This window comes from Austrofundulus limnaeus, unplaced genomic scaffold (genome assembly GCF_001266775.1).
Source record: "Austrofundulus limnaeus strain Quisiro unplaced genomic scaffold, Austrofundulus_limnaeus-1.0 Scaffold297, whole genome shotgun sequence".
In the NCBI taxonomy this organism is placed as follows: domain Eukaryota; kingdom Metazoa; phylum Chordata; class Actinopteri; order Cyprinodontiformes; family Rivulidae; genus Austrofundulus; species Austrofundulus limnaeus.
The window spans coordinates 241,602-259,145 of NW_013952699.1; the positions used below are offsets into that span (position 1 = coordinate 241,602).

At 40.1% G+C, this 17,544-nt stretch overlaps 2 protein-coding genes across 2 annotated transcripts in view; one reads left to right on the forward strand and one right to left on the reverse strand.

Annotated features, from left to right (window-relative positions):
- rtn3 (reticulon 3) overlaps positions 1–9,920 on the reverse strand; it is a 40,629-nt gene extending 30,709 nt beyond the window's left edge. Inside the window, exon 1 of the mRNA XM_014021554.1 lies at positions 9,653–9,920. Coding sequence (XP_013877008.1) covers positions 9,653–9,743 — 91 coding nt within the window. The 5' untranslated portion in view covers positions 9,744–9,920. The remainder of the gene's footprint in view (positions 1–9,652) is intronic.
- A 714-nt stretch (positions 9,921–10,634) lies between these two features.
- Positions 10,635–17,544, forward strand: part of men1 (multiple endocrine neoplasia I) — a 9,121-nt gene continuing 2,211 nt past the window's right edge. The window contains exons 1-8 of the mRNA XM_014021553.1: positions 10,635–10,809; positions 12,136–12,614; positions 12,725–12,933; positions 13,806–13,934; positions 14,015–14,055; positions 14,137–14,224; positions 15,509–15,645; positions 17,002–17,143. Coding sequence (XP_013877007.1) covers positions 12,179–12,614; positions 12,725–12,933; positions 13,806–13,934; positions 14,015–14,055; positions 14,137–14,224; positions 15,509–15,645; positions 17,002–17,143 — 1,182 coding nt within the window. The 5' untranslated portion in view covers positions 10,635–10,809; positions 12,136–12,178. The remainder of the gene's footprint in view (positions 10,810–12,135; positions 12,615–12,724; positions 12,934–13,805; positions 13,935–14,014; positions 14,056–14,136; positions 14,225–15,508; positions 15,646–17,001; positions 17,144–17,544) is intronic.

Below are 17,544 nucleotides of genomic sequence, written 5' to 3' on the forward strand. Positions count from 1 at the left end.
CATTTTCTTTTAAAGAAAGAAAAAATAACTTGCAAAGCTGTCGCATCGGTGCAACATGATTAAAAGCAGAGCTGCGCGTCTAATCACACACGTCTTTCTATCTTTGTGAGGACCACACACAGCGCTCAGCCTCGCTCTGCGCCGTCTTTGTCCCCAAGTTTGGTGAGAGATGGATATGGAGGGACGCAAAAAATAGCTCTGGACTTGATCTGGCCTTATTTAAATAAAAATGACTACATGCCGTGAAATTCTTAGAGGGGCGGGCCGTCTCGTTGGCGGGGGGGCTGTATAATGGTAGGGGAAACACTGCGATTAATTGTGGTATTTAGCCAATAACGATTAATTTGACGATTAATCTCCTGGAGTCCTAGGACACCCTTATGTCCTAGTCACATGACCACTTTAGAAAAGATTTGCTCTTCGTAAAAATCTGTTCCAAATTGTGTCAAAATCACAAACCTCAGAATATACATCAAATTTTTTAATTGTGTTGATAAATAACTTACAAAACTTTTTTTAAATGTTCGTCATATCTGAAGTGGAGAGGAACACCGAGCGGACTCTACCTGGTGGCATTAATCGTATTAATTGTCAAGTGCCAACAAAATAATAGATTGTTTTTCTGATGATTAATCACACACGATACAATTATGCCCAACCCTAGTCATCATGATGCTTTTTGATCACAGATGTTCTGCAACAAACCTCTGAGGCTCACAGAATATCTGGATCTGTTAAATTACAGAGGTGAACTCTAAAGACTAGGTATGCACCATGTATCAGCATCGACATCTGTATTGGTCATCTTTTAGAATATCTTACCAGTCCGATAAGTACAACTGGGTCAATATTTATGTCCGATATTGATTTTCCCACTTGTTGCTGTTTGTGTTTCTGCTTTGGGAGGAGACATGTTTGGTCCAGTGGTAACTGATCATGATAGTGACGCTGTGCAGGAATAAGTGAAGTAGAGCCATGTCAGAGGTCTGGTTTTTTTAATGGTATTGGAAAAAAATGTTTGTGCGTTTATGTATATAAATACTTTGTGTGTTTGTATATCGGTAAATATCAGTTATCGGCGACATGGATAGATACTGATATCGGTGCATCCCCACTGAAGACAATTGGATGCCATTTTCAGATTTGTATTTGTAACAAAATTTAAAACATTTGTTTTCTTCCACTTTGCAGTTCTGCTCTACTTTGTGTTGGTCTGTCGCATACAATTCCAGTAAAATACAGTAACGTTTGTGGCTGTAAAGAGAAAAAAGTTTAGGGGTATGACAACGTTTTCAAAGCCCTGTAAAGTGCTTTAAAAAGCTCTACTGCTGCTCAGGCTAGAACCATGCACAGATGCATGGCTTGCAAATCTAAAAATAAACTGACAACGAAACCTGTCAAAGGTCAATGTTTCTAACTTGGGCATTAGCTAGGAAGGTTATATCTCTGTAGGAGAGTTTGGGAATGCTTAAGAAGTTACTTATTTGTTTTTTTATGTTATTTGCCAGTAAAGTAGGGGAAATACTATTAGTGTAGCAACAGAAGCGTTGGAAACAGACAGAGACAGTCTGTAAGAAGAACAGGATGGTAAAAACTAGTAGTGGTAAAGAAGCAACTACCATCAGGAACTGACGGTTCTACTCTGGCTTCAACAGATTTGTTGTTTTTATGCAGAGTATTGCAAGCAGATAAGGGGCACCAGAAAGAGGAATGATGAGCATCAACAGGCCAGCATGAGAACAGTGTAGAGGGACAGAGCAGGCGAGCAGCAGAAGGAAACCATAAACTTGCCTTGAGGAGACTGAATGAGAGATACAGGCGAAGAGGAAAGAAAGGAATCTGAAAAAATTGAAAACAAAGAAAGAAAAAGAAAAAGGACAGAAGAATGATCATCTGAGAAGAGCTGCTAGTCACTAAAACCCATTCAGACAAAAACAGTTTAACAGCTTTCACTTATTTTACTTTATAAATCTTAATGCTTTACATGAACTTTATAAGATCTAAGAAAAAATGCTGATGTCATCTGAAATGAAAAACCAATTACAAATGCACATTAATACATGCACACACATTTGCTACGCAGGTCAGACAGTTTCAATAAAAAACAAATTTACCTCAACAAAAAGCCACCAACACGTCTCCAGCACTGTAGGTATAAGTTTCTTCACTTTGTGCATATTTCAGACTAACGTTAAGGACTGAAACAGCTCTTATTCTGTGTGTCTACTACTGATGCACACTGCAGGGCATGCCTCATTCCTGAAGTGGTGGCACCAAACATACAGCAGAAAACCTGTCAGTCCGGCCATGAGTAGAAGAAGAAAACTTAAATAAATGTTTGTTTGGAGGAAATCATGAGTGAGGAGATTTGGCACTAGTGACATAATTTACTGCTCAGGACCACAAGGACAAAACCTGTCCAACTCCTGCTGAGAAACAACCCAAACATTGTTTCTTCAGCTGGTCTTTTAAACAGCTGACAGCTTCATGTATTCTAACCACCTTTGGTTAATGTCCTAACTGTGTACTCCTGAGTAGATTACTGTGGTACAGCTGATCTTTTAACATATGATTTGCCTAAATAGATGCAAAATCTTGAACAAATATCCTCCTTAATCCTGCTAAAATGCAAAGCTACTTGGTAGCTCTGTCTGATTATTACACGTCATTTAAAGTGAACCTGAATACCCCATCAACTCAGAGTCCAGATACACAAAAACCTAAAGAATCAGTTTATATTACTGTGTTCACTGTAAAACCATGAAACATATCCTCATCTTCACACCAAAGCTTGTTGCATGCTTCACAAGAACCAAGAAAATTATTCATTTTCTTGAGGCATCAAGAACAAAAACAAAGTTTGTTCTGGCCAGTGCATTTTTATTCTGCCTGCCGTTCCTTAAACCCATCCAATGTGCAGAGTCCCACGTTACATGTTCTTCTCAGAGAGCGTGTAAACTCCACACAGAAAGCCCCCAGGCCAGGAGGCTAACCTGTGAACTTTTCACTGTGAGGTGACAGCTTCAACCACTGTGCCACCATGCTACAGTCGTTAAAAACATACAGTATACTGTTCTGACTGATGTTAAAAAAAAAAAATCAAATGTCATGTATGACAAATTTGAAACAGATGATTTTTTTTGCATTTTTTTAAATATTGGTTAAAGAATATCTAGCCTCGATCAGTTTTCAATTCTGGCTCCTTGTGGAAAGAAATCAGACAGGAGMTCCTAGTAAGTTTGTGTCTGAAGCTTTCAGCTTATATAACATTAATAAATTAACAACTTATAGATACAGGATCCTGTCACCTGTCTAGTAAAGTAAATATCTCGTCACTCTTTGTATGTATTAAAACAGTTAATAAACTTGTAGCATCCATAGACCATTTCACATCGAACCACTTTAGTGATTTCTGGGGACATTAAAATGTAAGACAAAGGTCCATGGTCTGAGTGACTGTTTACCACAGCATTAGGCAAGAATACTTACAATGACTCAGCACAAACTGCAGAAAAACACACTTTTTTATAGATTTTGTCAAAACATAACTACTTACAAAAACATCACAGCAGTGTCAGCCTGTCGTATCAGAAAACTCTTCTTTTTGGAAACATCAGCAAAATCAAAACATAAGAGGAAGTTTTTTTACACAAGTTCTTAGTTAAACAGAAAAACTCCTACAAGAGACTGCAGAGTAGGGCTGCCACGATTAATCGATTAATCGATGACTAATCGATTATTAAAATAATCGATGACTAATTTAATAATCGATTAATCGTTTTCTTTTTTTTTGTTCTTTACTTTGTTTTTCTCTCCAAACTGCTTTGACACCTTCCACTGCCACATCTGCCTTTCTGTCCTTGACACACATGCACAGTAGTGGTAACTGGGGTAGGCCGTGGACGTCACAAGACATTATACAGACAGGCTCTGGTATCATGGCTACCTGACAACAGAGCTCAAAAGTGTGGGATCTTTTTAAGAAAATGAAAGAGAAACCTGWGYAATATCTGCAGAGCAGAACTTGTCTTCCACAGCAATTATTTTTAGTTAGCATATAGTTAAAATCTAATGATGGTTATATAATAGCAGCTGCATTCTGACGTGATAAGCTCTATGTTTTATATTCAATTAACGTATGATTCGATTAGTCGACTAATCTAATAAATAATCGGTGATTAATCGATTATTAAAATAATCGTTTGTGGCAGCCCTACTGCAGAGTCCTGAACAGTGATGGTGAGTGAGTCCAGCAGGACACAATCATACACTGGTCCAATGGAGTGTGAGTTGTATATGTTCAGAACCTTCATATATGATTAAACACTTTAGGTGACAAACAAGGTTTCATTACAAACTGCAGGACTTAGAGAAATCTAAATGAACCTTAATGATCAGAACATGTTTTATCAGTTGCATCACGTACCAAAGGAAGGAGGAGTAACTGAGAGTAAGTGTGAAATGATAAGAAAGGTGTTGGCCATGGGTTCAGCTGAACCTAACTGCGCACAGGCAGGGCAGGCTGAGCTTGGTGTGGCCCTGCGGAGCAACATTCCTTCACTCAGGTTCACCTTCAACACACCACACCTTCACTTTAACACACCCTCCACGTGCTGGGAACRCAACAGGACACAGCATGACAGTAAAAATAACAAAAACACTTAAAACAATCTGTACACAACAAGCTCAGTCACAGTTATTAATTATAAACAGGGAAGACAGAAACTTTTGCTTTAAACATTTGCTGATGCTTTTGTCCAACATTAGCCTGGTTTCCATACAATTTAATGCTAACTTTGAGTGTGTTTGTAAAATGTTAGAAAAAACAGGTAAAAAGAGAAAATGTGCATCAGATATGTTTCCATCAACTGGCTTGAAGCGAATCAACCAGGTTACATGGAGAGAAGCTCTCAGGAACATGTTGTTGATATCAGAAAGTTGTACTTATTCTGTCATATAAACTCTTGGTGATGTTCCATGCTGTCTGCAGACGTAGAGAAACAAATGTAATTCTCTTCACATTACATGAAGACAGCAGGAGGGTCCAGCTGCAGCAGCCAGTAAATGTTCACTACATCAGAACTTATTCAGCATGTTTCCAACTCCCCTTTTGTGCTTTAACTTTTTTTCCAAAAACCATCTCAAGCAAGTGTAAAAATTTTTTTGTGAAACTGAAGAGTTTTTGTGAATTTTGTCGTTTCCATCCACCTTTCCTAATGCGATACTTGAAATGCTCATAAAAACTTTGATGGAAACATGGCTACTACTCTGGGTTTTTCTCCAGATTGTGCTCTGTGCTCCTGATGTGTTCATGATTAACTCACATTCCTGAGCGTATAAAGGCAAGCTGGCAARGAAGGATTATTCCTCTACTCACTACTGCAAACACTGGGTCTCAAACTTTAMGTGACATTTGAAAGAGAAAACTCTTTTCTAAAACAATAAATGAGATGGCTCTGTTAGCCTCCGACTATTCAAAAACAGAGTTCAAGCTAAATCTGCAGTCACTTCATCCCATCCCCTGACAGTTAAACACATCACTTTAGTTTTAACAGCAGGATATGGACCGTCTCCATTTGGACCATCATAGGTCTGACTGACTGTCCTTGATGAAAGGAAACACCWTGTCCAGCCTGCAAACCTTCTCCTCCATGCAGGAGAGAAAGGCCTCCTCCTCCAATCTTCATCCCTTCTAGCTGGACCATGAGGGGCTGAACAGTAAGGATGGACCAACTCTCTGCACCATCATGTCCATCTAATCTCTAWGGAAAGTGGTTTGTCTCAACAAGTCTTTCACCTACAACTTGTGCAGACATTTTGCATAAAACTTTGGCATTAAGTGAAGTCAACTTTACCAAAATGATCATGAACTAATGACTGGATTTAACCAAAGTCTCAGAGTAATCCCTGGAACAAACTGGTTAACTTCTGGACTCAACCTGTCATGAACACCATTAAGCAAAATAAGAAATCCAAAGTTTATTTCAATAAATTTTAATGTAAAGTTTCAAATCTAGAGTCAGAGGTTATTATTTCCATAGGTTAACCTCATTATAACTGAACATGTCTGCATACAAAACATTAAATAACAGCACTGACCATGAGCCACKTTCAAATAGGGATGAACTTTGTGCATGAACTTGATCATATTCAGCTACAAATGTGTATAAATACATACAAACAACTTAGCATCCATTAACATTTGTATCAAACTGTGTGATACAAGACAGCAACACTGATGGACATCCCTTTAAGAATGTGATGGTCCTCATTTCAAAGTGTGCCACCTCCTCTGTGACTGTCCAACTCATCGGTGTCCCTGCTGCCAAACTCATGAACCAACATGAGACAGRAGCTGGAAACAGGACAACCAGGTCATCGAGAAGCTGGATTCCAAATTAAACCCAGCAAAGAAGTCACTCTGCAGCAGTTTTACAGTAAACACAGTATTTCACTGGGCTGAGACTGTTKGTACTGTCAGGTAGTGTTTCCCTACCTGACAGTACTTAATATCTGCATGGTTAGTTAGGACTAGCCTGGTAAAAACCAGACCCTTTTTCTTTACTTCATACAGAGGGTCTGGACTCTTGACTACTGAGAAGTGATTTCTAGCTGGAGGCGTGGTCTCTGTTGAAGTTTAATGATCTCACCCAATCACTAACGTTTGGCTGTGACGTTTGTAGTGCACCAGCTTGACTGTAAAGTAGGGTTGGGCAACATTGGCAAAAATAATTAATCCCCTGAAAACCATTATGTATAGTCACATGACCAATTTAGTGGCAAAGATTTGCTCTTAATTGTGTGAAAATTACAGACTTCAGGCTACACATCAATTTTTAAATTGTGTTGATTAGATAAATAAATTACAGAACTTTTATTTATGTTTGTCACATTTGAATCAGGGAGGAGCACAGAGCAGACTCTGCCTGGTGGCATTAATCGTCAGAAAAACATTAATTAATATAATTAATGTTTTTCTGACGATTAATTGCACACGATACGATGATGACATGTCCAACCCTACTGTAAACGAAGCTAAGCTAAGAAGCTAACCTGAAATATGGGGTTGGGCATAATCTTATAGTGTACAATTAATCGTCAGAAAAACATTAATTATTCTTTGGCTCTTGATGATTAATTCGATTAATGTCACCAGGCAGAGTCTGCTCTGTGCTCCTCCCTGATTCAAATGTGACAAACATTGAAAAAAAAAGTTTTGTCATTTATCAACACAATTTAACATTTCTTTCACAGACAAGACGGGGAGGTTCTGAAGGAAAAAGAAAAAAGTTAAAAAGAGACACCTTTGATGTAACTGTACATAAAAGTCTGTCTGTTAGCAATAACACAGTGAGGTAAGTTTCTAAAAACGAAGCGAGCATGGAGAACAACTCACCTCAGCTGTGTTGACTCAACGCACTGAACGTGTGAAGGACATCCTAAATCATCATTATCTATACAGTCAGTTTAGTGACTCTCCTTGTAGAAAACTGACTAAACGCAAAGTTGCTGTGCATCATGATTAATCTTCCCCAGTAACAACTCATCACTTCAGAAAATCTGCCTCGTCACATTTTCTGCTCTGGGGTTTGGCTGGAGACTCAAACTGYCATGTTTGTTTTGGAAACACTGCTCATTTTCCTTTTTGACCCAGTAACATATAACTTTTACAAACATACACTCCATTAAAAAGAAAAACAAATAATCAGTGTTTCCCCGACCATTATCCAAGCACCCCTCCCCACCAGGACTTTCAGTGTGTTGTGTACAAAAATACGTCATCACATGACACTAACTGCAATAATTGCAAAGTGTCAAATATTAGTTGACAGTTTTGCACATTTTATATGATTTTGCCCAAACCTATTCAAGAGGATGTGGCAATTCATCCAACATTACTGAGTTATTTGTTTAATCACATATGATCAGCTWCTTGTCTCTTCTGTCTTTAGAAAACGGTTTGTGCTTCAAATGCTGATAAAACTTCGTTTCACCTTCTCACAAAGACAGAAGCACATCTTGAAAACAAATTCAGTGCCGACTAGGGCTGCCACGATTAATCGACGACTAATCGATTATTAAAATAATCGTTTGTGGCAGCCCTAGTGCCGACGAGGACTGTGTTATTGTAGCCAAACCACTTTCTTATTGAAGTAGCTTTTATTTTGAGGGAGGCTACAGCAAAGAGTTAATAACTCTCAGCTGCTGCACCAAATTTTAGGCCAACTGTAAAACAAAGTTATAACCATTTTTGTGTGTTTTTATGTTTTAAAGCCAATCAGCTGCAGCAGCCATCTTGACTCGAATACCCAATTTCCCTCTGGGATCAATATAGTATTTTTGAATTGAATTTGAATGTAATTGAATCAAGTTAAGTTGTAGATAAACATCCAATGTTGACTAAGTTAATTTTTTTTCTTTTTGTCCAGTGGTTTATGAGATATTTTTGTAACACACAGAGGAAAAAACATTTGCCTCTCAGCGATGTGAAAAAAAAAACATCCATCAAACCTACACTAACAGCACATGTTATTGTTTTACAATCCACCATATATAAACCATTAGTGACTATATTTATCACTGCTGAGCACTAATATGATCACGTCCATGTATTGTGGATTTCTACCAGTGCTCTTCCTCTGAATTAAAGGGTTCTTTATTCCTTTCTCTTAAACCAGACTGAAAGCAGCTCGACATGCCACACCCTGCCACACATAACTGTCCCCATCACTGAATGAGCAACACAGCTCCTTAAAACCACAATCCTCATGATTAACACAGAGCACAGCAGCTTGGAAGGATTTTCCACATGCCTCTCCTGATTGAGGCATGGATGGAGCTCAAATCAGAAATCTCAGCTTAGGCATAGTGATGGCGAATCAGCCGCTCCCACCTGAACAATAACCCGGAGAAAACTCTGCTTCTCTGCTCTGATTACAGCTCCTGACAATTATTACAACCTGAAAATGACTTCCAAATAGAAAGAATGGCAACTGAAAACTACAGAAAGACGAGCTGATTCTGAAGCTGATCAATTTTTATGTGCCATCGAGATGAATAAAAAGTGGTACTGTCCCTTTAAGAGGGTCCTCCCTTCATTGGCCCAGTAACAATGCATCTGCAGTGCAGAGCAGCGCCACCAAACCTAATTGTGTAAATTATTAATTTACTAACTTGACAACAAGCGTGCCTCAATCAATGTGAGACAAAACAAAATATTATGTTTAAGAACATAAAATAAAAATCGGCTATGGTCAAATCTGACAAGCGCGACGTATTTCTTGTAAAAATGGCTGCTTTTGACGGTATGCCTAAAGAAGGCCTATCAAGCAGCAAATTGACAACACGCAAATCTTTTCTCTAAGTACCCACGTTACAAAATGCCCAGCCCAGTTCTACGCCACACACTGCTGCATTCGTTTCTTTAGGAGCAAATCCACATGAAATCAAGCTGGAACATCAGTGTAAACGCTTTGTGTGTCGCTACTGCAGGTGTTCCTCATGATAGCAAACACCAAATCAACCAAGGTACAAACGCGTGTTGTGTCAGCGTTACTGTCCCGCTCTGAAAACCAGTGGCTTCAACCGAATGCACCACATGACACAAAGCAAGCTAACTTCATCTTAAACTAGGTTTAAAACGAGGTCTTACCGGATAGCTTCGATTCTTGTTTGGCAGCTGAGTTTTGTCCATCGGCAAAACCTTGCGACGAAGATATCTGGGCGGACTGAGTTGGATCCATTTTATTGTTGATTTAACACACAGCAGTGCAGTGGSGATAAAACAGCTGTCGTCTTAGCTGGATGTGACTTCTATAGTTATGTCAAYAAATAATCCTATATGTCTGACTTTACTTAAAATCCCCCCAAGAACGCGTCTCTGCTCTGCACCTTAACGCAACGTACGAGCTCAGTGAAAAWAACAGCAAAGATGGACAGAAACAAGGCTGTGGAGGAGGGGCGTAAGATGCGTTCAAGGTCTGCACTGAAGCTCCGAAATATCATTATCGTTGAAAAAATGACGATTGAGCCCATCTTTATTTTCAAAAACAAATACACACACCTTCCAGTTCATCATACTTCCTACTAACAACGTTTCCCCTCATACTTCTTTATAATAAAAATTACGTTCTTGTCAGACAAATTTTGCCGATTTGGAGTGAAGTTAAAATATTCGACAGCAATTGAACGCAGCAAGAATATTCCTGAACAAGGTGCCTCGTGTGTGTGTGTGTGTGTGCGCGCGCGCGCGCGTGAGATCACCAATAACGTGTTATCATTATGTGTAGTCTAGAAAACAGGTAGGCCATATTGCGCATTTTTATTCAAAGTGTTTTATAATTTCGTTATGGGAAGCAGCCTTTTTATAGTTTGACATAAGACATCCGCAGCTACGATAATAAAACTGTTGAGAAGTCTGTCTTTTCTGCTGTTCAATGTAACCCTAAGTACGAGTGTTTTAATGTGAGCTGTTTATCAGTGTGCGACGCTTACTTTTACTCCGTCACACATTTATGTAACAGACCTATGTTGCCCTCTCGTGGTGGGATTTGTTGTTAACCCAATAAAAACTACATTTCCCAGTATACACAAGGAGCCGTGCGGAGCCTGTAGTGAAGAGCTATACATCGTAGGGATGGGACTTACTAGTATTCAGCTGCTTCTAATGTGGACACACTTGTTGTGAGATCTGCCGTCTGCGCCTGCGTTGACAGCTTTCACGCGCTCCACAGACTTTGGGGCAGACTGAACTGCGCGGTAAAAGAGATACACAAACAAAAACATGTGGTTGGGACAGTGAGAAAATTGGTAAGTAAAAGTCCTACACTGCTCTAAAATTAAGCTGTGTTATGTTATTTCGGGATAACCCATTAATACCGCATATTATCGCTATCGTATTTGTTAGGAGTGTAAATATCGTGTTGTAAAAGAAATGTGTTTAGCTAACTAGCCATTTGATAGCTTGTTAGCTGCTTCCTGAAGCGTCATTCAAACCGCTAATTTTTATTTTATTTATGCTGTATGTACCTGGTTTCATAGTTTGGTTTATGTCTATGCTGTATTGTGCATGTTGAAGCCGTAGTGCATAATACTTTTAGAAAAGTTTAACAAAAACAGGTTAGCTAGTTAGCTCACGTCAACCACAGCAATAAACCCGCCTCGCGTGATATTTCGACTTGTGCTTAAATATCCTGAGCACTTGTAACATTCCGGATCCTCTTGGCATATTAACTGAGTTAGATAACTTTAATAAAGTAACAGTGGTCTTCTTGGCGCTTAGTGAATGAATGAATGCAGCGGCGGAAGTCGGTACCCGCCCACCCCGGTCAGCACGAACCGTGTAAGCTAACAGCGAGCTGAGGGGCTCGTCTGTGTTTACTCCATGTGTTTGTCCTTAAGGGTGACGTCACAGAAAGATTATAGCCAAGTAAACATGCGTGTTATCACATAGTCTAAGCTCGTTATGAGACGTTTATCCTCTATTAAGCTGAAGTTATTCACACATACATAACTCAATACACAGTAGCTTTTACAAATAAATAAAAAATTCAAAATTAAACCAAATATCTACAGAGTAATGGAAATAAATTATATAACATTAAATAAGTGAATGCGTAAATATTCACACCTTTTAAAGCGACTGTTCTAATTCAACTCAGAATAGATTATTAATATAAAAGAGCCTGGATGCAAAATAGTTTTCAGAGCCATAAACATCCCCAGGGGTTCTGTTAAACCCATCATCAATAAATGAAAGAAGAGACTGTAAATACAACTGCTGTCCTGGTTCTTCACCAGACTGCGGTTTGTGGGAGCTACTGAAGAAAACTCAGATTAAATCTCAACTACAGTTTGTTTAGAAAGTATGAAACTGTTTTTTTTCACAATAAATCCATTTTGAGCTTAGTTTATGACAGCAATAAAAGGGTAAAACATCCAAGAGCGTGACATACTTTTAATGTGTTTTAGTATGAGCTAAAGGCCTTAAAATAACTAAATCTCCTGTTATCAAAGGAAACCCTGAGGTCCTTCAGGCACAGCAGTATTTTAGATGAACTAGTTTTTGAATRTTTGACTTCCTGCAGCGTCAGAGTGAGCTGATGGTGTGAAGCTAACGCCTCCTTCCTGCTGCAGGTGAGCAGACGGCCGTACAGAGTTGTGACGGGCAGCTGGGATCATGGGTTTACACTCAGCACAGAAGAAGTTCTTTCCCCTGCGAGGGATAGACGGTGTGGTTCAGCTCTTCGAAGCCGAGCTGCACAAGTCCGAGCCCGACCTGGCTCTTCTCTCTCTGGTTCTGGGCTTTGTGGAGCACTTTCTGGCTGTGAACCGGGTCATTCCAATAAATGTTCCAGGAGTTCGCTTTGAGCCTCTGGAGCCAGACTGCCCCAGCTCGTGTTTCCCCACAGTGGAGCTGGGTATGATTTCTGCCCTGTATGAGCGCTTCACAGCACAGATCCGGGGAGCAGTGGACCTGTCCCAGTATCGAAGGACCGCCACAGGCTCCAGCAGAGAGCTTGTGAAGAAAGTCTCAGATGTGATCTGGAACAGCCTCAGTCGCTCTTACTTTAAGGACCGGGCTCAYATCCAGTCCCTGTTCAGCCTCATCACAGGTACAACAGTTCAGTCCAGACACCTGTGTGGTGACTGAAACATGCTTGATGCTGGGTATCTGCTGTTAGTGCAGTGACTCTTTAAATAACGATTTGCTCCGTCCGAAAAGGTACCAAACTGGACAGCTCTGGAGTGGCCTTTGCAGTGGTGGCAGCCTGCCAGGTGCTGGGTCTGAAAGATGTTCACCTGGCGCTGTCAGAGGACCACGCCTGGGTGATATTCAGCAAGAACGGCGAGGAGACCGCAGAGGTCACGTGGCACGGGAAGGGCAACGAGGACCGCCGAGGTCAGACGGTCTCAGCTGGAGTCAATGAGAAGGTCAGGGGTCCAAACCCAAACACACGTTTAGGACCTGCTAATATCCTCCACAGAAAGTCCAAATCATCAGAGCAAACCTTGTTTCAGCTCAGTTAGGATCCACCAGATAGGTTAGATTTACTAAAGAAAAATAATGAGAGGAAGATAGTTGTTACAAGTTTAAATACACCAAGATTACCATGCCTTTAAAGTGCCTGTGACATACAAAAATAATACAAAAACTCAAAGAAAATATATTTATATTTAAGAAACTTGGCATAATACACATGATTTAACTCGTTATGTCACATAATTGGCATATTTTCTTTTGAATTTTGCTCGGCTAATATGCAACAGGAAGTGACATCAAAGAGGAACTCTTGAACTCAGACTCTTCATCTCCCTGATATGACTCGAAATAATCTAAAGAAACATCAGATTCTTCTCTACAGTCTGTGTTAGCTGTTGTAGCAATGCTCTGTTTACATTCAGACATTCCCCTTTGACATCACTTCCTGTTTCTTCATGTGAATATCTCAACAACTGTTCTTCTCAGTGGGGTGAATTTTTTTTTACAATATATTATTAATGTTATCTTTCTAAAAATATATTCATATTTATTATAAAAGTTTGATGTCACAGGCACTTTAAGCAATCTGGTAGATAATGATGATGTCATGGCTTTGGAAGCTTTTCATTGGTCAGTCAGAAACATTTGAGTTCATTGAAGGCACACCTCCAGCATTCTGCTGCTCTCTGTTGMATCATGGGAAAACTAAAAGAAAAACCAGGAAGTGAATTGTGTATGTTCAGAGCTCTGTAGTTGGTCTTCTGAAACCAGCTTTAAATGTTGACCTGTGAGCAGGTGATGACTGGTCTGTGTCTGTCTTCAGAGCTGGCTGTATCTGAAGGGCTCCTACATGAAGTGTGACAGAAACATGGAGGTGGCCTTCATGGTGTGTGCCATCAACCCTTCTCTTGATTTGCATACGGACAGCTCTGAGCTCCTGCAGCTGCAGCAGGTCAGCAGTCTCTAACATGCAGTAAACACACGTGTTTGTGGGCCTCTGTAACGACCTCTGCACTTCTTTGTGTTTCACAGAAGCTCCTTTGGTTGCTGTATGATCGAGGAGACCTGGACAGGTGAGTGTCAGGACAGTGTAGGACAGACAGGCATCAGTTTACCAGGTGGTCCACATGTTCTACTGCTCTGTCTTTCACCAGATACCCCATGGCCATGGGTACCTTAGCAGACCTCGAAGATCAAGAGCCAATACCAGGCAAGGAGAGTCCCCTTCAAATCCATCTCAAGGTAGGACAGTCTTCAAGTTTCTGACAAAGAAGGCAGCTGGGGTATTGTTCTGAATGAAATGTCAGGTAATGAATAATTGACCTGCTCAGAATGATCTAAAACTGACATGTAAAACAAAGAAACACAGTGAGTTTAAATAAACGGAACATATCAAACCATGACCATCAGCCAAACATGGTAGTTCTCCTCGGACACTGTGGTATTCAGGTTTTAATCAGTATCCCTGCTCGTCATGTGCAGCTTTAACTGAGGAAGACTATGGTCTTGGCTCTTCCTCCTGAACTGAAACCAAATATAAAATACCTTGATCAAATGTCCTTGTTATATTTGACCTTCTTGCTACCATGAGACGACACTGGTGCTGCTTCATCAGTTATCATCGTTCACTCCCTGTTCCACAGGCGTTCTTCACATAGTTTTATTATTTATCTCTGTCTTGTGCTCAAACTGAAACAGCCTTTTAAATCTCACCTCCTTTGTTGACATGTGTACAAGCAGCTGGATTGGATGTWTCCTCCATGCAAACTCCTGACTAGCTCAGTCACTCTATATATGTACTATATGGGCTCAAATAGCTAATTAAAGCTAAGTGTGTTGCATAAATGGATCATTGAACATAAAGCAGCACAGTAAATGATCAGATGAGTATTTTTATTTATTTTTTAATTAAAATGTTCAGTTAAATGGAGTGAGAAKGTTGTACTGCAGCCATCCACAAGGGGGCGCCTCTCATTTGTGTCTTTTTTAGTTTAGTTTAATTCATTTCATTTATAAATAAGCATTTTATGCACAACAAAAAAAGTAAATAAAATAAAATCACACTTAAAATGAAAGGAGGCAGAAAGAAGAACTAAATCTTATATCTGCCCTTTTTCCCCCAAAAATTAATTTCAAGCAATAATAATCAAGAAACAAAACAAAATAAAATCTTAAATTCCTTTTCAAACAACAACTTTTGATATACAATTTCATATTTCTTTAACAAACTTAATTTTATCATTCTCTTAAACACATGGAACCAACATTTTTATAATCTTTAGTCTTTAACCCTGTGTCTGATTATAAAACATTTTCTCATGAAGCAGCTGTTCATTTCATCAAGTTTCACCTCTAATGGTGTATTTCTCTCTCCTGCTTCTACATTAAGTAAATGAATGTAGACATGTCTGTATTTAGTATGTTGAAGAAAACCTCTGTGTGTGTGTGTGTGTGTGTGCGTGCGTGCGTGCGTGCGTGCGTGCGTGCGTGCGTGCGTGCGTGCGTGCGTGTGTGTGTGTGTTTCAGGCTGTCTCTTCGGCTCAGACCTACTACAACAATGAGCACATTTACCCCTACATGTACCTGGCTGGTTTCCACTACAGACACAGGAATGTGCAGGAGGCTCTGAAGGCCTGGGCTCACGCTGCTCAGGTCATGCAGGAGTGAGTTCACACTCTCACTGACACACACAGAGAGGATAAAACAGGGCCTGGATGCTAAAGGAGAGATGACTCAGAGAGAAACATGAACAACTACAGAGATGTGATGCTGCTAGAAAATTAAAAAGCTGTATTTTTTTAAAGCGTACAGTTCTTTAACTTGCCTCTACGCTCTGTTTACTGTGTCCTGTTTGCAGACACAGCTCTGGAAACAATGATGACAGTGTTCCTGTATGTGGTGGAATGCTGTCCACCACATATTGATGTGTTAACTCTTCCTGAATTCAAACATTAGTTTTGTTGTTTCTACATGAATATGAACTTGTTTTCTCTTCTTTATTTGAGCTCTGAAAGCTGCATCTTTGTTGTCATTTTGACCATTTCTCATTTTCTGCAGATAAATATGTTTGCTGAGGATTTCATAGACACATTGTCAGTAGTTCATAGAATAAAATCACAATGTTCATTTTAGAGACTGATCATTTTAAAGTGGTCTCAGAGCTGTATATACAGTCACTTCTTTACTTTTATCCAACAGCTACAGTTTGAATGCTGGTTGTAAACTGAAGGTGTGTCATGTGTTGAAGCAGTGCACATCATCCAGCAGCTGTTAAACTAACACATGACAGGTGCAGCGTGTGGTCAAACCTTTAAACGACATGTTGGGAGACATTACATGTGTTAGCACTCAGGCTATATCAGCCAGCATTTAGCTCATTAACTGTTAGCATGTTTTGTGTTCGCTGTAGTTAGCTGTGGCAGCCATATTGAACTGAGTTGAGTCTAGATGTTCATCCAGGGATTACTCTGGATAACCTGTGGTTGACCACAGGTTATTTAGCTAACACTACAGACAAACAGGATGGTGTCAGGTGATAAACACAGGTGTGTTTTCCTGTGCTGTCATGTGTTGAACACAGGATGAGCTGCGTTTTAAACTCATCTCAGGTAGTTTGAAGTGTGAAGGTTTTTCAGCAGACATCAGGTGGTTGTGACTGACAGGAAGTGTGGGGCTCGGGGGCTATCGTTCTGTGTCCTCACCTTTTAAACAGCTYGTTGGTGAGCTGCTGCTATTAATACTCAGCTCTACATTCCTGCCCGGCCTGTCAGCTTCCTTTTTCCTGTTGGCCTTTTGTTCTTCAGGTTCTGCTGCCTCTCTGAGCACAATCACAGGGAAATCTGTGTTCACAACATGTTTCTGTTTGGAAAGTTCAGTTCTTGTCACATTTTCACTGCTTTAATTCAGGCTGCAGAGCCACAGTTAGGATTATCTCCCTGCAGAGCCCCTCATTGATGTTAGAAGATGTTTGTGTAACAGTGTCCTGTCGGTCCCCTGCCTCTCCTCTCACACTGCTGCAGATATAATTATTTCCGTGAAGACGAGGAGATCTACAAGGAATTCTTTGACATTGCAAATGATGTTATCCCCACCCTGCTGAAGGAGACCGCTGCTGCCGAGAGTCCTGGGGAGGAAGGAGAGGGGGGAGACGGGTCTGACAAGGTGAGACACGTCCCACTCAGCCACAAACCTGAAAGTGTTTTACTGACAGAGCAACAGCAAGCAGAGCAGCACACTGGGCCTCATGCAAGAACATGTTCGTATTCTTATCCTACATTTCTCTTACTTTTGTTCATATGAAGGGTTCGTACGAACATGTCACGTCAGATTCAACAAACTCTTCTATCTTCAGGAAAAGTGTGTAAATGAGCTGCGTAAACTGATGAATGTGTATCAACTGCTCATGCACGAGGACAGGTTATTTACATAATTACCACCCCAAAAACACCATATAAGGCTATACGTTCCTGCCCCACATACCAGGAAGTGTCCATTCATAAATGACATCGCAAAGTAAAAAAGAACTTTATGAGTTCGGAGATTAAAGTCCTGCTGTCAGAGAC